This window comes from Corapipo altera, unplaced genomic scaffold (assembly GCF_003945725.1).
Source record: "Corapipo altera isolate COAL_440 unplaced genomic scaffold, ASM394572v1 1, whole genome shotgun sequence".
Lineage (NCBI taxonomy): Eukaryota > Metazoa > Chordata > Aves > Passeriformes > Pipridae > Corapipo > Corapipo altera.
In genome coordinates, this window is record NW_020884873.1 from 31,775,696 (window position 1) to 31,795,607 (window position 19,912).

Here is a 19,912-nt window from a genome sequence, read left to right on the forward strand (position 1 = left end):
AGCAAAGTTGAGGGTTTCTTCACAGGCATCTTTTCCTGCCCGTGCGAAGCAGCAGCCACAGAACCACTGGGAATCTCACAGGTTTCCAGAGTGCAGGAAAGAGCAGGAAGTGTGCATAAAGGTGCACTTGTGGTGTTTGTAGAGAGGAGCAGTTCCTCTCAAACACAAATGGCACTGCTCATGGTCACTTGGGGAAATCTGAGAGATTATTACTTCTATGTTTAAAGAATATTGTTAAAAAAATAATTAAGAAAGAAAGAAAGAACAAAAGAAAAGGGCATCTTACCCACCGAATTTGCTATTGCTATTTCTCACTGAAAGAATTATGAATTGTTTTGCTTTTGTGTATATGTGACAATGAGAGAACTGCATGCAAACAGTTTTTAATATTCTCTTTTAAGAGTGATCAATTCTGAGACTAAAAGGAGGAAAAAATTTGTTTTTCTCATTCTAAACATCTGAGGTTGGCTTTGACAGCTGTGTTACCTGTCTAAAAAAGACAAAATAACACAGAATGGTCTTCTGATCCAAACATAAAAGACAGAAATTGAAGATTCATTAATTAGGCTCTGTCTCCCAGTCATTTTAGAGCAGTAACATCTCATAGTACAGGACAGCACAGTTTCTTCATCTTTGACTTCACAAGTGGAGTCCTCTTTTAAGAAAAGTTGCCCAAATTAGCCTGAAAGCCATTTTAGAAAACTTGACAAGAGTCAAAAAACTTGTCCTGTATTAGGACATTTAGGATTGTACTGGGACATTTAGGACAAAGTGTATGTATTGCATTTTCAAAGCCAGAAACTTGTTGGTCAAAAATACAATATTGTTATAAGCATTTACAGGACTCATTGAGGTAAAACTCTCCTTAAATCTGTGAAGATTTGGTGTTAGTATTTTCCCTTAAGCTGTGCCTTCTCTGTTCAGAAAAGGAAAATCCAGTCTGACCAGATGATGATGAGAAAGGGAATTTGTATCTCATAGCCTCTAAATACATTCAGTATTAGCAGCTTCAGGAGGTCAAAGATCTGAGACAGTTGCCAAAATCATGAGATTGTCTTTTCACTGCTTTCTTGTTTCTGAACTTCTAGTAATGGTTTTTCTAAAACTTTGAGACAAAGTGATGTGTTCAGACACATGAATCAATGACAGGATAAAACCCAAAGTAATGCAAGTTTTGTCTTAGAAAAAATTGGAGGTCCCTGAGAGTTTTGCTTAATTTTGCTTAGCTTTCTTTGAAGTTTGAAATGGTAAAAGAAATGTGAGGCAGAAATTACAAGGTTGCCTTGTATTGTCTGTTCTTGGTTCACGTTGATTTTGAGTGCTAAAGTTGGTAGGGGAAAGTCAGTAATACAAGTTTTATTCCAATAATTTGTGATTATGGTGATGATAATATCTATAAACAGACTTATTTGGGCTAAAAGGCTGAACACAAATAAAGATCCAAAACATACTGCCAATTGCATCACACTGAAGAGCCCTCTTTATTTGACATTTGCTTCCTAAAAATGGGATCCTGGTCTGTCAAGAGTTGAAGGCTAAGAATTGCTTCTTACTTTGAAAGTCTTGGTTGTGTTAGACAAGACTGTCCAGACTGTCCTGGGACATGAGCCTTATTCAGGAATCGCACAAGAACAGCCATTTGTGTAAACACCTAAATTCTAGTTGAATAGAATGTATTTTAAGACCTTTTTCCTTTTTTTTGCCCCCTCAGATGTATTTCAAATTTTATTCTTCCTGTGCCCAGGAACTGCAAAGAACTATGATTATGAGAAAAAAAGGGAAAATATTTGCTTTATTCTATAACATTCCCACTGTGTGTGTGTGTTCAGGCAGATTTTTTTCATCTGAAAATAAATGCCTGAGAAAGCTAGGATGTCAGCAGTACTGAAATATTACTTGGATTTTCAAAGAAAAGAGAAAGATTATGAAGGAGAGTAAGTCAGTGGGAGTCTTTTGTCCACATCACTGCCTGGAAGATGTGGAAGTTGCTGTATTGTCTTAGGTTTCTACTTTTGTTCTTCATTATTATATTATATATATATGTATATATATATGTCTCTGCTACAAACTAAATTTAGAATTCTGAAGATAAAAAGAAAAGGATGATTTTGGGATAGTTTTTTACATCTGGAAGGCATTTTGATGTATTGAGGACCATTTTACAAAGTTTTAACAGGAATTTTAACTTCAGTAACTAAGAATTGTTTGCAACAAAAACAACTAGCTGAAATGAGGGGTTTACAAAGAGAGCAAGAAGAAGCAATACTGATTTTCTAGCATTTAGAACTCTACACTGATTCTACCTAGAGCTTTAGTAACTGGACAGAATTAATGTCTGAAATGAGGGTTTTACAAAAAGAACAAGAAGAAACAATACTGGTTTTCTGGCATTTAGAGCTTTACACTGGCTCTACCTAGAGGTTTAATAATTGGACAGAAGAAACAAGACATAATCTAAAGTGCTGTGCTGAACAGGCTCAATAGGATCTGTTTGCTCTGAGGGTTACGTCTGGCTTTGGGATGATGAAATATGATGTGACTGGTACAATCACGATGTGCATAAAAGTTATGTCAGACATAATAGCCCCATGCATTTCTTCTGTAATGGAAGGAATAAATTTTTTCCTTATCTTGAATAAGGACAGAAAGGAAAATTTTATGGAGCTTATTATACATGACTCTCAAAGAACAAAAGGTTGAAATAGTATTCAGCTGAGCTTTTCCAGCTCTCCCTGTGTTTTCAACTCTCTGTATTGTCCTGTGCTTTTCCATCATCTTGTCCTTTGCAACCATCTACCATAAGGGAGGAGGGCAGGGAGAGGTGGATGAATGAAGGAAAAAGCCTAGAAAACTATCAGAGCTTTGAAATTAACTTCAGCTGTTATTTTAAGAAAACTTATATACTTTGTGATTAAGTAAATCTGAGTCTGTGAAGAAATGCAGCTCCTAATTAAAAAAAAAAAAAGACGGGGTAACTTTTGGAGGATGCTCTAGAAAATCTGCCATGAAGCCCATCTGCCATGAAGCCCAACAGAACTACTGCAGCCTCCTGCCCCTCTCCTTCCCCCTTCCAAAGGGTTCTCACCATACAGAGACCTTTCAGGACTGGTATTATTTAATGATGAGGCTGTCCCATGGACAATAAATACCTTTTTCTTTGCCTCTCCTACAACCCTTCATCAATGACAAGCATGCATTCTGTGGGCATTTAGGATATGAGATTCTGGAACCCTCAGACTCAGTAAAAGTCCTGTTAACTTTACTGGGCTCTGGATAAGGTTATTCCCTATTGAGGCGGGGCTGTGCGATGGTAGTCTCTTGCAATCCACAGTGCATTAGGTGTTTGGAACCTGTACATACTTTCTGACTTCCAAACATATGATAATACATTAATGATACCACAGGAAAGAGGTAAAGGGAAATGAGTACAATGAGCATTGTGAGGGCAGTCTAACACGTGGTCTCAGACTGTCACCCCACTAACTACCTTACACTGTGGTACAGCAATGACCCACATGACTCGGAAGCCAGGAGAATGAAATAACCTACCTTCTGAGATTTCCTTCAGAAGAAAGAAGACTATTCCGTGTCTTCTCATTAGTTGTGATCAGTAAATCCACGTTACTTTGTGACACCACACTGAAAGAGCTGGCCCTTATTTTTGCATGGAGATTGGAAGCCCAGAGGTTAATGCAAAACTGATGGAAATCAAAGTGCACCTCTTGAAGACAAGCATTAACAAACGTTATCCTTAATAGACTGAATGCATTCTCATACACTTCAATCATCATTGAAGTTCATGGAGTCTTTCTATAGCTGACTGACTCACTGCCCAAGTGCATGTAAAAGCTCAGTGAGGGAATTGAGGGAATCATGGCCAGGAGCCAGACCTCACAGATGGGACATTTCTCACTCTTGTGTTGATGCTTCCCACAGACTTGGTCAAATCAGCCCCAAATCAGCTGATCTCATCTAAGAAATTAGTTCTTCTCCCTGTGAAAAGAAGTGTAAATCTGTCACATAACTGAGGCAAACCAGTTTAGTCATATCACCCACCCGCTTCCAGGGTAGTTTTGCCAGTCTGAGCAATGGATGCCAGTGGAGTGCCCTGGCATCACCTCAGCACCTGGTATGGCATCTTCATCCTCTGCAATGCAGCACTCTCTAGGATTGTCCTCAGCTGGTACCTACACATGCAAACAGGACTTAAATGAAACCCAGTATCTAGCCCAGGACGATGGCCAGCTCTTAAACCTTGCAATAGCATGCTGAGAAACTTCTCCTGTTGTTGTTGCACCAATGTTCATCTTCGTTTCTGATGGTGACAGAATGGTATGGTAGTCAAGTGCATGACAACGCTTGTAGTATGTCTTCTGAACAGTTTTCAGGGACATTAGTGACTTTCAACATCCATCTAAGCATCCAGTCCCATTCCTACCTTGTGTTCAGTTTTTGGCCCCAGCAATTTCCTGTGGTGTAAAGGTCTGTGGATTAATCGCGTGTGGGAAAGACTGCTTCTTTTTATAAATTTTCATTTTCTCATGTTTTAATGAATATTCACTTGAAAATCAGTATGAGGGGAGACCACACAGCTGCCTTGACTAATTGGATTAACCCTACCTATACTTCTCATTAGGGCTACTTCTGTCTTTAGTTTATTTCAGAGAGTTCATAATGTGCATAAATATTTAAATGTATATGCTTTTATGAAAAATTGATCAAGAGCCAAAATTGTTCTTTAATGCTACATGAGAAATGCATAATTCCAGGAAACATTATGCTTACTTTAAACAAAGATTTTCCATGTAAGATGTGAGGGTTTTTTGTCTAGCAAAAGCGTGAGTGAAGTTGTACAATGTCACATCTTGAAAAGCAGCAGACAAATATACCAAACCTCTCTAGACTAATCAGGACTGAAGCAATCAAAGTAACCTATTCCTATTGCTTTTTCCTAATGTTTATACAGAACCAATTTAGAGCTCTTTTTTCTTATTACCCAAATACTCTTTGGACAAGCACACAGAATTTTGCAGTTTACATGTGAAATCTGGGGTTCTTTTGCAGATTTGCATATTTTGCAGCTTCAGTGTCTCCTCATTAGAAATCAGGTGACTTAAACAGAAGCATTTTCCAGGTCCAGAGCATTTCTTAGTGCTTTTCAGTGGTTCTTGTAAACTCAAATGTATGCCTGTAATTTTTCTGCTATTTCAGGTGATTTTCAGTCCACTTTATTTGGTAATTGCTCCCTGACCTTAGAAGTATTTAGATGTCTCAAGATTTATATTTCTAGTCATATTGTGTTTTGGCACAAATATATTATGTGTGTAAGTTTGAGTAGGTCACTGCAGACAACTGCTGATACATAGAAACATGAATCTTCTTTAATTAATCACTAGAATAATTGATTTTATACTCAGGAGAATTTTATCTTAGTTTACAGAGATAATTTAAAGTTTAATGTGGACCTCATAAAAGGGCAGGTCTTTCCTCTTGAAGAAAATCGCATTGTAGAGGGAGAGGTAAACAGGAGAGGAGGTAGTGCACCTCAGATACCAGTTTGGTTTAGGGCAAAGTGCCTTTGGAGTGACACTTGGCAAAACGCATTGTTGTAGTTGCATAATGCTGGCTAGGGACATACTGGCTCCCGTGGGATTCATGGACTATGTGAGACACTAAAGTTGCTGTGACATGACTCACATAGTTTTATAAAAGCCAAAATCTTCTATGGATGTGTATTAGGCACCTGAGCCAGCCAAATGGGCTAACCTGATGCCTTATGTACCTGCAATCTCAAATCATTGAAGAGCAACAGGAAGGAAAATTTAATGTGTTTAGGGGGAAAAATAGAAAGAAAATGCAGGTATTTTCACAGTTTGCTCCCAGATTTGTTGTAGTCCTTTTTTTGGTTGTACAGCTGAGACTGTCTGAAGAGGGTGACAAGATGACACACTGTGACACTAATTAACCATAGAGACTGTCACTGTGCAAGCAGCAGAACAGGGTGCTCAGATAGAGGGACTCACAGCTTGGCCGTAGTTCAGTATTTGCTTTAGCACAAAACACCACCCCACCCAGTTTTATAGCATTTTTGTTAACTTTCTTAGAACATATATAAATAAGTGGAGCACAGGCAGGTAAGACAACTCTTTTCTGAGCTTTCTCTTTTGCTTGGCTTAAGTAAATAAGGGTGTTTATTTTTGTTTTAGGACAAAATAGAACTAAACACCAATGGCCTTTAAATATGTAAAATTCCTAGCATGTGTAATTTGTTGATTTGCTTCTCATCTTTTTTCGCAAAAGTATTGTGAAGGCCTATACTTTCACCTTTAATTTTCTTCATTCTTGATTATTTTTGCTCCTGTATATTCACATAAGCTAGAGGTTTGAGAAAACATCTGTGATGATAGGATCAGATGAGTTTAGAGGGGAGCAACAAATGCATAGAAAAGGAATGGTATATTTGAAGCTCATTGCAGAAAGGATATAATTCATGATAAATGAAATATAAGAAAGGGTGGCATCTCTGAATTTTTCTTAAGAAGCAGAACTTGACCTGGCAAATTATGATTTATTGTAATATCCTAAAAATATTGTTTCAGAAACTGTATTATACATTCATCCCTTTTATGTTAGCATTTTGGTGGGGGTTTTTTTCTTTCCTTTAACGTGAAAAATCTTCATCAAAAAGCCCCTGTAGGATTTCAGTTGTGAATGATCTTTCGTGGTTCTGCGTACTGAGTTTCCCTTTCTGGAACTCTGTCTTCTCGAGTTTTCCACTACAAGCAGAAAACTCCTTTACTTCAAACTACCTGTTTTACTTGGATCGATAAACCTAGAAACCGTTGCTACAGTTTCAATATCCAGGTTGGTAATTGCTCAGGAAAATGAGTCCTCCAGGGTGTCCTCCTGGGGGGTCAACAAGTTGCTACTGCCAACAGTGGCAGCAGATTCAAAACTGTAACCTCCTTGGGGAGGTAGTTGTGATCCATGATAAACACTACAGATGAACAAAAGGTAAATGATTAGTGCTGTCTTACTGGGATGTTTCAACCTTTTCTTTTCCAAAGAAAAAGGAGCAGCTAGAGGAACACAGTAAGACACAACCTGTATATCTGTGTTAGTGCTTTATTTATTTAGATGGATAACTTTATAGGGGTTAGTTTCACATTTTGTTACAGGTAGTGTGAGAACTCATAATGATTTCATTTGTGTAATTATACTCTGTAAATGGTTGGACAGGTTTGCATTCTAGGATACCATTCTCTTAGTGACAGTTTATAGTGTTGTCTAATGTATAGGTATTGTTACATTTATACTTCATCCATTAGCAGTTTTGTATCCTAATCTCCTACCTTTGTGGATTATAGTCAACACAGTATCAAGGCATGCCATCAGAATGGTGCAATAATATTAATTAGAATTTTTCTACTGATCGGAATAGTTAAAGACTTTTTTCCTTTCTCTTCTCTATCTTCTTTCTTTTCAGTTTTGTTTGTTTGTTTTTGTTTTCTTTTTTCAACAAAAATTTTTATAGTCAAGAATTTGCAGAAAGGCAATTTTACGCTGGACTCTCAGGTCCGACTTAAATTTCAGTCACCTTTCGGAGGGGCATGCCAGAGTTCAGAATATAATGTCGCCAAGTGTTGCCTTCATCCCAGATAGTGTCAGTATGATAACATTCTTGTAATTGAGGAGACTCATTGCCTATGCTGAATAGCAATTAATTAGCTGTGATCTTGTCAGAAGGAACTTGGGAAAAGACTAATCTTGCCCTGTTCCTATCATTTTCCATAAGAATCCAGAGCTGACCACGGGATAATGAACTTGATATGTCTCCAGTCTGGTCCCCTCCTGCTTTATGCTTTTATACATACAGTGCAAAAAAAAAAAGGTAATAGAGTGCACAGAGCTCTTGTGATGTTCTGCTGACTCTTAAGCAGGTGCTCTCAGGATCTTATGAAGCATTTCTCTACATTCTCTTTCAATGATTCAGTTAGAAATCCCATTCCTAAAGTGACATTCTGGATTGCTAATTTTCCTTTTGATAGGACAAGGCAAATGTATTCTCTTGTGCTGTCTGATGTAGAAAAAGGCAGCCTATGGTACTTTTACTTAATTTTTTATATAATTGCCAAGGAACTAAGCTTCACACTGACACCAGCAAATGAGAAGCAGATCCCCTCAGTGGAGAGAAAGGCAAGGTTCTTATAAAAAATATGAGATGCTTCTTCCTCAGCTACTTCTTGGAGTTTTTTTTGATGAAGCATCCTGAGATAAAGCTTAAGGACAAATTTCTTCCCACCCACTTAGAAGGTTTCCTAAAAGGGTCGTGAAATCTCTGGCTGCAAGGCCACTTGAGATTTCTTAGCAGGCGGGTGCCAGACTGACAGAATACTGGAGTCTTCAGACTTCCCCCAGAACGATGAAGGACAACATAGCTGTTACAGAGCCACACATACACACTGCAGCCTTTGGTGACTTTGTTAAAGGGCACAGTGGACCAAATTCAGACCTGGTAGAAGGAAATGAGATTCTCCTAAAGATATTGGAGTTTCACCATGTTTTATTGTCCCTGGATATGATGAACCATAATCCCAGCATACTAAATCTATAAGAATTTATTACCTCCTTAAAAGTTCTTTAAGATCTTCTATTTCCTCTGAAGCTAGATGTTTTTCTGGCTATTCATTTCTGTGTTTTTATCAGTGAGGTCTTGACACACTGTATAACAATAAATCAATTAATGTGTTCTGATCCCTGGCTCAAGTATGTTTAAGTGAATATATTTTGATTTTATGCTTGCTGATTTTGCTCAGTAACAACAGTTAGTATTATCCCCATAACTCAGAGTCACTGACTTAGGCAAGCAGTTTTGCACTCTTTATGCCATCCTAATGGATCACTAGGGTCCCTCACAACAGCCTTTCTGGTTTAGCAGCTACTCCCTTTCTCATTTACTCAGGATCCTCAGACCAGGCTGTCTCAGTGTAGTAACAGCTTCAAAGCTGCAAACTAATTCTTGTCCGGTGTGCCATGGCTGGAGTGAGCCAGTCTGGGGTACAGAAGAAAAAGTGCTCACATCTCTTATATCTCCATATGTCTCCTCTCAAGACATCTCTCTATTTCAATGGTAAAGTTGAAGCAGTTTTGCAGTCACTGAGGATGTCTGTCTAATGCAAGAAGAAGCAAAGAGAAGAAGATTTTGCATTTTGAAAATGCCAGGGTACAAAGGCTAATTTAAATTGAAAAATTCGATACTTTCACCTTAATTGAAGCTCAGCCTTGTTGTAAGAGCAGATCTCAGATGATTCATCAAGACCTGACAATGCCAGTAGTGTAAAAAAAATGAGAAAAAGAGGAGAAAAGTAGAAAAACACTCAGTTTTTCTGATGGAAAAATCAAAATTATAGTGGAAAAGGAAAGCAAATATTTTATAGTTTTATATCATAGCTTATAAATTCTGTTAAAGAACAAGTCATAATGTGTGATGCTGTTTTTCTTTGAGAAAATTGTTGCCTTTCTTTTTGAACCATAGCCATATTTCCAGTGTGATATCTGCCCCATGGATATTTAATTCTCTTTAGGCAGCTCAGTTTAGGAAGGGAGATACTTGCTTGGATCCTTGAGCAGCAAGCTGCCCTATGGCTCTGAATAGGAAGTTTAAAATAATAAAAAAATCTGTTTTATCTCAAGTCAACTGGTTGAGGCAGAACTTACCAACTTCCTGTCAGAAACTACCAGAAGCATTGAAAGCCTTCCAGCCTTCTGTGGCCACCTGACATAGTCATCTTTTCTCTCTTCTTCACTGCAAAGAAAGGGACTCCAAAGTACCACATGGAAGTACTGATCACCATGCATCATGTGAAGACTCTATATCTGGGTCTTCTTGGAAGCAGGATATTTGAACCTAAATTATTTCCTGGGTAAAATTACACTGACTTCACAAGAAGGATCTGAACTTGAGGAAACTTTTAAATTTCACTGTAATTCTAACACAGAAGGAAAATGCTTCAGTGATACAGTTTGCCTCTGCTGGGAATCATAGTGTCCTCTGACTCACAGGAGGAAGTTTTAGGAAATTCAAGCATGGGTAATGTATCCAGAATGTTTCCTTTTTGATCTCAGAAACCACTAATCAAAATGAAAGTTGTATAATTTCACTATGTCTGACTCATTCTTCACCTTCAGGGAGAAATGCTAATATAGTATTCAAAGTGATTCTTCATTGTGCAAATCCAACATCTCATTCTTTAAAAGTGCATTGTGTTTAATGCTTGACTTTTGGTTTTAAGGTAGTAATTGTGATATCTTAAACACTGTGACTTGTCCAAGGAATTTAGCCAAAAAACCTCTGGAACCTATTTTGAGTGTAGTTGAGGAAAGGTGGTACTTTGCTAATGAGCAGCATTTAAGGTACTTAAATTTATCTTTGGACTTACTGTATATTGTGATGCAAGTAGATTGCACAGATTATTGTTTTGGGGAAAAAAAAAAGACAATTAGTGGAGAGTCCCAGAGGTCAGTCTTCTTGAGAACTAAATGTCTTGAGCAAGGTGTTCATTTGAACTGGTTTTGTTTTTCAGACCTTGCAAATGGATGTAAACAAGCTGAATATCACATTGCTTCGGATATTTCGCCAAGGAGTGGCAGCAGCACTAGGACTGTTACCTCAGCAAGTTCATATCAACAGGCTCATTGTAAGTACCAAAGGACTGTGTATGATAAAATGCACCTGTTTATTTAAAATCTCTTATATTTATTTTCCTGTCAATGTGGAAAAGTCCAATCAAGTAGGACAGAAAAATATTTTTTTTCCATTTTTTTAAACTGCACTACAGAAAAATATCTCCATTACAAAATTATTTAAATTTTCTTTTGAGAAGAAACTATTCTCAGCTATAGTAAAAAAAAAGTCAGATAAGTCTCTTTTGTATCCTATTCATAAGCAGATTGCACATCCCTTAGTTTTCATTCTAATGCAGTTCTATGTCATGTTCATTAAGAGACAGTTAACCATGGTTTGTTTCTCAAAGGTTGAATATTGCTTAAAAAATACATGTCATTCTTTCTTTCAAAGGCATCTTCACAATTTGACCTCAGACTTTCCATTAGTAAATTAAATGTCTTCTCACAATATTAATATTCATGCTTTGTTATTCTGCTGTAATAAGCTATGCTCCGAAATGATCTTGTAGACTATGGCGTCCTATTTGCAAAAGATAGCAATAAATTTGCTTCTAGTAACAAAGACTGTTTTAAACTGGTTGTCATTTTATGGTTTTCTGTGTATGTATTCTTAACACTGTTATCTTTTTATGAGTTTTACCATGAGGCAAGAGAACTCAACATCATGTATGTATTGCTAGCCTTCAATTCACTTTGCAGAGGGAAGAAGAGTTATTTCATATGCAGGTTGAATATTAGAGAAGAAAACTGACAAGTTCAGCATAAAAGTATTTCCTGCCTTGAAAACTTGATAGGATTGTATGCATCAAAAAGGATTATAAAACTACTTCAAATAATGTCTCTATGAGAAAGGATCTCACAAAAAATACAGCAAAAAAGATCAATAGGAATGCAATGCAGCCCTTTTCATGTTCATCGGGATGTCACTCATTCATGACAAGTGATGCTAAATCTCCTTTGTTCCCATTGACCAGAATGAAAGGTTTAAAGACATATTTAAAAAAAAAGCACAACTAAATGAAAAATGTTCTGGAGTCTGGGATATTTCTGGAGTATTTCAACGTATTGAGTCACCTAGTAGCTTTCTTACTATGCTCTTTGGAAATTATGTAACTAAACAGAAGAAATACGTAGTTTATTTTCCTGCTGGGTCCATTGCTTTTTGCTTTCTTCTCTCATTTGTGATCTAAGGGAAGAGATAATGTCATTTTGCACCTGCATATAGCCTGAAATACAGTAAGTACTATTATTCAAGTAGCCTTCTCCACACCTGTAAAGGTCTACTGTGAGTTAATGTTTCAGTGATATAAGAAAGCAAGCAAACTTTTGCCCTCTTTGCTCTAAAAATCACACAGAATTCAAAATTCGCAAGGAAGAAAAATATATATTAGGAGACATTATTCCCACTTTTCATCCTTCTAACATGAAACAGTTCCTCTCATGAAGGGTGCTAGCAATCAAGCAGAGCACATCAAAATTCATCTCACCTTATTTATGTGTAGTTTAAGCTACGCATCTAGGCTCCCTGTAAAAGCAATATAGAGAAGGGTAACGGGGTGAAGAGAGGCATTGAGATCCATCCAATTATTTTAGGATGGATTAAATAATTCTCTAGAGATGCCAATCTCTCTCCACTGACTTTGAAGGTAATTTAGACAACTGAAGTGAGGTAAGCTAACTCCCAGCCAAGTGAGCAGCTCTCAGAAGTGATCAGGAGTTTGGAAGCCAGGATGTGGTTGGGCACAGGGAGAGCAGAGACCCTGCTAACCTCTTACATGTAGCCACACCTAGTGTGCCAGGAAGTGTTAACTGGGTATTTTCAGTGTCTCCTTAACCTTTCCAGTAAATCCTTCTCCCATAAAGGCCCTTTAATGGGCAGAGGAACTCCTAAACAGAGGATGCACAAAATACTGGGAATGCTGCAACCCTACCAAGCCTTGCCTGATGCCTGCCACCTGCACTCAGCACCCAGCACCAGTCACCTACCCCTATCAGAGACTGAGTAGAACCACAGCCTCAAATCAGTTTCTTCAACTCCCACCAGTAGCCAGTGCCCTTAACAATCTTATTGAGCAGATGGACCAGCAGCACATGTGAGAGGACAGATATTTAGGGCAAACATGTTTGAGAGAGTCCCTTTCTGTGCAGCTCTACTTCTCAATCCAAAGCTAGATATTTTAAGAATAGCGAAAGATGTCTTTTTCTTCACTTCAGTAGAGATAATGGTGCACATTCAAAGTGATGGGAAGGAGGCAGGGGAAATCAGTATTATCCCAGTTTGAACTGATCTCTCCCATCCCATAAGGATGAATAGCAAATAACCGGACCATGAGGTTCCTGCCTGCACAGGCACCAATGCAGATAGCAGCTCCATACCTACCTCATGTGTGTGGAATCCCCCAGGTCTGGAGTCTACATAACGATGTCAGCTATGCTGGCCATAGTCCTGGGGAACCAGGGTTCCCACAACCTCTTTGGGCATCAATGCTGTCTGGAGCACTGGTCTCAGATGCTGTTCTAGTCTATTACAACGAGAGAAACTCTCTGGTAGTCTTTCGTTTTGCTCCCTTGCAACAGAGTGAATATCCCTGACATTTCTAATACAGAACCTCTTAGGCTGCCAGGACTGCATCAAAGACATCTGGGCAAGAGTTAATAGATGGGAGAGTGGACATTCTCAGCTTACCCATTAAGTGTAAAAAAAGCTTTCATTTTCCTTTCATTTTGTTGTGTCATTTTTAAGAGTTACACTGCAGTCAACTAAAAGGACTTTATATTTGTTGTGGTATGTATCAGCGATGTGTTGAAAAGGGGTTAGAAAGCAATGTCCAAATATCACAGCATATCCTAAGCATTCCTGTTTCATATCAGCTCAGATCAACTATCTGTTAAAATCTGTGGTGGCACATTGCCCTTGACCCCATCCCACGGCTTCTCCCATCATCATGTTACATAGACCTGTCTTGTTTAATGGTACTAGGCCCAAGAAGAGTCTACCTTGTCAATAGTGATTGAGACAAAGCATACGTGCCCACATACAGTATTTGCATTTTCTTGCACGGTTACCTGGGATTTACAGAGACAAGGAAAAGGTATGGTCTCCTCAAAAAGCAGCTTGCAGCCTTTGTATCTCATAGTTTTGTTTTTGGAATTATACTTGTAATTTACAGTCAGAAGAGATTATCTAATATCAGACCCTTCCTGTGATTTTGCTTTTGTGTTTTTTTTCCCTAGGGGAAGAAGAACTGTGTAGAACTGTTTGTGTCCCCACTGCACAGGAAGCCAGGAATTTCTGAGGCGCTCCCATCTGAAGAAGTGCTGCGTTCCCTTAATATCAATATTTTGCATCAGAGTTTGTCTCAGTTTGGAATAACAGAGGTCTCCCCTGAGGTTGGTTATCAATTTTCTAACCTGCACTTTGATACAAATTAGGCAGTTATTACATCCCTGGTAGTTTTCAGGCTGAGATTCTCAAGCATGAAGTAGAAAATGGGTAGGCTAAGATAGCATCACTACTATAAGGCAATTACCATAGAATCATAAAATAGTTTGGGTTGGAAATGACTTTGAAGACCATCTAGTTCCAACCACTCTGCCATGGTCTGGGACACCTTTCATTAGACCAGATTGCTCAGAGCTCCATCCAACTAGCCCTGTTATATTACTTTTGTGGTGCATCATGAGGCTACTTACTCTTTAACATCCAGGTCCTCCTCCCACAGCTCAGCTCCCATTGAAATCAGAGTTGAGATCCTAAGCATTCATCAATTGCCTAAAAGGAAGTGGGAATAAGGACTTTCATTCTATTAGCGTGAGTCAGCAGGTATAACAATTTCATCATCATCATGGCTGGCCTTCGCAAACAAAGATTAGGGAAAGGTCTCTACCCACGTTTGTCACAAGCGCGCTGGTGGCTAAAAAGACCAATACAAGATAGACATGTCCAGTTGCAAAAGGCACAGCAGAAAGACTCCTTAGGTGGTAAATTCTGCAAGGCACGATTCTTTCTGCGTTGTCTTTTCTCCTCCAGAGTGATCCTGTGTGCATTCTCAAAGGCATCAGCAGCATTATAGATGGTGTGTCTCCAGACCTCCCGGTTGGAGGCCAGAGTACACCAGTTGTGTTGATCAATATGGCCAAGGCTGAGATGTTGTTTCAGGGAGTCCTTGTATCTTCTCTTTGGGGCTCCTCTCATGCGGCAGCCGGTGGCAAGTTCACCATAAAGCAAGATCTTAGGGAGGCGGCGGTCCTTCATCCTTGAGACGTGTCCTGCCCAACGCAGCTGTGTTCTCAGCAACATGGCCTCAATACTCAATACAGCTGCACCCAGAACACCCCAACAGAGAACAGGAGCCCTGTAGGCCTGCCAGCTTGGATGTAAAATCACAGCACTTCATTTCACATGTGCCTAAGGTAGAGTCCTGGGGAAGGCTTGTCATGGGAGACATGGTTAAGTGGCTATTATCCAGTGTCCTGTGAGCCTGAGCATTCCTGCATATTTTCACTGGGGGTGGAAATGATTTCTTGGTAGCCTTTCCTAACGTGCCTTCACAGAAAAAAACAAAGTTATTGTGAACTTCCATTAACCCCTTTTGATCTTGCGTTCAATCTCCAGCTCCCTGTAAGCTTTCCTCTGAGCTCAGACCAACAGCTTGCTGTGGTCTCATTAGTGTTTCAGCATGAGGAACTAATTGGAGCTAACTGACCCAATTTGCAAATTCACCTATTTTCCAGTGAAGATTTACCTTTCTTGGCAGGTCTTGATACCACAGCAAGATCTTTCAGTCACAGATTTCACAGTGATTACTACATGTCAATGTCTCTCTTGTTATTATTAAAAGCTGACTGCTCATTTTATTTGCTTATAGAAATACTCCACTACTTTTCTATAGTAAACCCAGAAAGGCCAGAGTGGATTTTTAGTGTCTTTAAAAAAAAAAAAAAAGTTTAAAAAAATGTTTTTTTCTAAACACATTTGTTCCAGTTCAGAGCAAAGCAGATACCTTTGTGTGCAGGCACTCTTCATTAACTCCAGTAAGGTTACTGATTAAATGGCATTGTTAAGAATATGTTGATTTTTCCACACCTCGAATTATGCTGAATTCAAACAGTTTAAGTTAACCTGGCTAATTCTGACTGAAAGACTCACCTGATTATGAAGATTCCTTAGGGAATAGAATCAAACACTCTAGGGAATGATGCCTTCCTCCTGTATCCCAGTTTGCTCTAGGACCTGATGCTGCCTGAGCTACTGGAATTGCCCTGCCACTCCACCTTCTCTGATATCCCCCCACCTTTACTAGCTGTAGATTTTTGCAAATTAGTTTGAGTATATCCTCCACGCTGTAGTGGTACATTCCCACTCCTCAAAAACTGTCTGAAAGTCTCGGTGCATTTCTGAGACAGGAAAGGTTTCCAGCTGAGGGAGAGAAATGTGGAGTAACATCAGTTAATTGAGACACAGCACATCTTCCTGCAGGAGGCTTATCGCCTGTGGTTGTGGACAAGAATCCTCTCTTTTTAGTCTAGCATTTGGCCATCCTGCAAGCTTTTTCCCTGGGTGTCAGCAATTTGTAATGAGCGTGGCCATTGCTGTCCCTCTTATCAGTTTTTCCCGACAAAGGAACAAAGTTCTGAATGACCAGCACTGATGTGTCAGAAGGCAATTCCTTATCATGGGCATGAGTTACTGGAGGTCACAGCTTCTTCAGTCATTAGGAAGCAGCTTAAGCAATGATTCTGCTGTCCATCAGTTAGATCCAGGGAAGAGATTTCCTTGGTTAGGTGAAGGTACTACTAAAGTGTTTCAAAATAGAGTGTTAAGTAAGTTTAAGTTGGGTTGTACATTTTTTACCTTCTCTACAGAATTTGTTAATATTCTTTGAATATTATTATTAGAAAGACAAATGAGGGAAAGACATATCCTGAACATACATAGCATTAGACAAACATTGTAGAGATTCGTTTTCTTAGACTCAATTATGTATACAAAGTCCATTATTAAATATTTTAAACTGTTGTGACACTAATGAATTAAAGTTTTTTTAAGTCTCTCACCCATTGAGACTAAAAATTCTATTAGCTCTTGTCATAGTTTGAGACCCCCAAAATCCAATTCCCGAGTCCAAGACCCCCTCCCGGAACTCAACCCAGTGTGAAATGGGTTTTCCGGACACAACACAAGACTCAATATGGGGGGAAAGGGAATTATATTACAATCACTATACAAATAAATATTACAATACATCATATACATAATCTTAACTATCTCTCCTATGATAAATCAGTATTTACAAAGGATCAAATCTCTTCTCCCTCCAATAAAAGTCCAGAAGGGAAAAGGAAAGATCCTTTCCACTCTCAGGGCAGCAGCCTCTCTTCTTCCATGCAGCAGCAGCTGTAACTGGAGTTGTCGTAGCTGGAATCTCTGTCCAATACACACAAGGGGGGTCTCCTCTCCCCCTCTCAGCCCTTTGGTTCCAACTGAAGGTCTTGCCTGTGGACTGCCAGCAGGGACAAAATTCGCCTCACCACGGGCATATCACGAAGTGCAGGGGCATCTTCGTGAAAGTCCCTTCCTCAGGATTTACCTCTGAGTCAGAATGTTAGGGCAGGTTTCAGTTGAAAGTCTTTGCCTCAACCGTTCTACCAGAGCTCCTGTGCTCTGTCTCAAAACTGCCAGCTTGGCAGCAGTGGGGAGGGAGGGGCAAGGTCACCCCCTCTGCATTCCATCCGGCTGTCCCAGTCCAGCTCCGGGACATCTCCGAGCTTCTTAGCTCTTCTCTCCGGTACTGATGCACTCCAAGACTCCTCTCAAGCCAGAGTCCATCTCCCTCCTCCTAGGAGGGGTCTCAAAAGGGGTTTTGGGGGGTTTGGTTCAGTTCTTACCCCAAAACTCTATGTAGAGCTTAGTCCTTCTCTGTCTCTCTCTGCATTAGACATCTTTGTATCTTCTTGCTTGCCTGCAAGCCACCTCTGCTGCTTTTCTTATCTCTTGGCTTTCAACCATAGTCTCTCTGTTCACTGCTGTCTCTGCTGCCATTCCTGCTGCTGCTCACAGGAGAAACTTTCCCCAGCTCTTAACTACAGATACCTGGCCCCGTCTAACACTGTTACAAGTTTCTGCAGCCCCCCAGCCGGGGCTGGGGGGGCCTAGCCCCCAACGGGGCTCTGAGCCCCTCTCTCTCTCTCTCCTCGTGGTCTCAGAACATGGCCACTCTTCTCCAACATCCTTCTTCTCCAGTCTGGTTGTGATATGTTTATATTTTGCAGGAGCACTGATTGGCTCAACCCCAAGGGACACCACCCCCTCTGGGGTTACCATTTTTTTAACTCCAGGGGAAAACTTTTTTTTCCCCCACCACAACTCTTCATTTACTTCTTAGTGTATTTGTCCTTTCAGCATTTACTGACTTACAGTTGGTCAGCATGGCCAATTCTCCTTCAGCTCCTGCTTTTTATCTAGATTTCCTCCTGAGAGATATGAAACACCGGAAAGCCATCAGGTAACTCACTCAGGGTCAAATACTGAGTTTATAGCTAATGGGCCACAGCTGCAGCTGCTGCTGTTGCCATTGGATTCCCATGGAACTCAACAGGAGCGGTCCTGAATGCAGAGCAGCTGCAGATCTGGGCTCTGAGCCAGTATTGGGACCCAAGTCCTGTGCCATGAGTGCAGCAGAATAACCTTGTTGTGCTGAGGTAGCAGATTGCGTGGAGAGCTGCACCCCGCTACAGTGGCAGCAGTGTTTAAATATGTCTAGGAACAATTTTTGCAGAAATATTTGGCAAGATTTCCAGCTTCTCTTTGAAAGCCCTGGTTTTTAAGTTGCTCGTTAAACATCAGACTGACACTTATAAATCTTTTCAAACTGTCAATACCTGCAATACTTTAAAGCCCAGACCATGAAACACTGCATGATTATACACACACAAATATACTAATTTCACAAGGTTGGTTTCCATAGTTGGTCCGAATGAGGTGAAGGATTTCCATTCTGGTCCCCAGGGCTACGACTTCCAGAGAAAACTCTTTCCTTATTGTGCTTTCAGTTCTAAAGCAGTCAACTCCCAGTTACACGTATGCATTCCTTTTAGCAGGCAAGTCTCTGTAAATTAGCCATGCTACCAAATTCCTCTCTAAATGTTTGCATTTTGTGGCAGTATGACCTGTGGATTGTCTTGCATCTGCATTGTCTTGAGCCTTTTCAAAGCAAGCAGGGCACAAACCCATGCTGAAAGGAGAACCATGAAAACTATATTGGGATCCAGCATCCAGCAGACTTTTGTCAGCTTGTCCTCTCTTCCTCAAGCCATTATCTCCTGCTCCTCAGGAAGCTTTTCCACATTAATTTGTCATCATCACGACTTTCTGTGTTTGGGAGGCTGATGAAGACAAAGAGTTTGCTTGATATATTAACCGCCCAAAAGAGCAGGCTAATCAGTGGCTAAGCAGACATTGGAGCATGAAGAACCCATGTAAGTGCTAGAGGGTCCTTGCAGTTACTGAGCAGCCACTCACCTTTAAACAGAAGAACTCTGCTCTGTGGAAAACTGCCAGTTCTTACACAATGTCCCCAGAGAGGAAAAAAGGCCACCTTGGGATGGGAAGACAACTCACTAGTTAAACAAGATTAAAGCCATTGGGGAATTTCGGTGAAAAGGAAACATCAAGACCTTGAATTTACAGTAGAAACCAGAATTTGTTTTTACTCAGTCTGAGAATTGTACTGAAAATAATTAAAGAAAAAAAGCAAGCAGCTGAAAATTGGGAGCACAGTGTCTACTGAACTGTGCTCACAGAAACACAAGACAGCATATTTTATTCTAAATAGTCTATTGCAGTTTAGACTGAGGGTATATTTGAAAACATAGTGAAATTCCAGTAATTTAATAGTCCAGCCAAATCTCCACACTGGCAAAAATAAATGCTTTTACAATTATAATTATTTCGTAATCCCCAGGAGTTCCCCAGGATTTCTGGAAATTTTGGTGTGCACAGCTGTTTCAGAAATGTACTATCAGCAAGAAACCAAAGATAATGAGATTAAGCATAATCAGAATTATAGATAGATAAAGATATTATTTTCATAAAAATCAGTATTTTTTACATATGTGTGTGTGTAATCTAGAGGTGACAGTGTCAGGGCTTCCTGGCTCATGAAGGCAAATCAGCCAGTCATCTGCCCTTTGTGTCAGGTGTAAACAGTGGGAAGGTGGCTCGTGA

The 19,912-nt window shown here is 39.7% G+C and overlaps 1 protein-coding gene across 3 annotated transcripts in view; it reads left to right on the plus strand.

The window, feature by feature from the left end:
• The window catches only part of PTPRR (protein tyrosine phosphatase, receptor type R), a 139,991-nt gene that overhangs the window by 55,177 nt on the left and 64,902 nt on the right, over window positions 1–19,912 (plus strand). For 2 of the 3 annotated variants that reach the window (XM_027664073.1, XM_027664081.1), the window contains 2 exons: window positions 10,584–10,697; window positions 13,921–14,076. In XM_027664073.1, the coding sequence (XP_027519874.1) occupies window positions 10,584–10,697; window positions 13,921–14,076 (270 nt within the window). Of the gene's footprint in view, window positions 1–6,047; window positions 6,135–10,583; window positions 10,698–13,920; window positions 14,077–19,912 lie in introns of those variants that run through there. The other variant, XM_027664090.1, reaches the window with a different exon arrangement.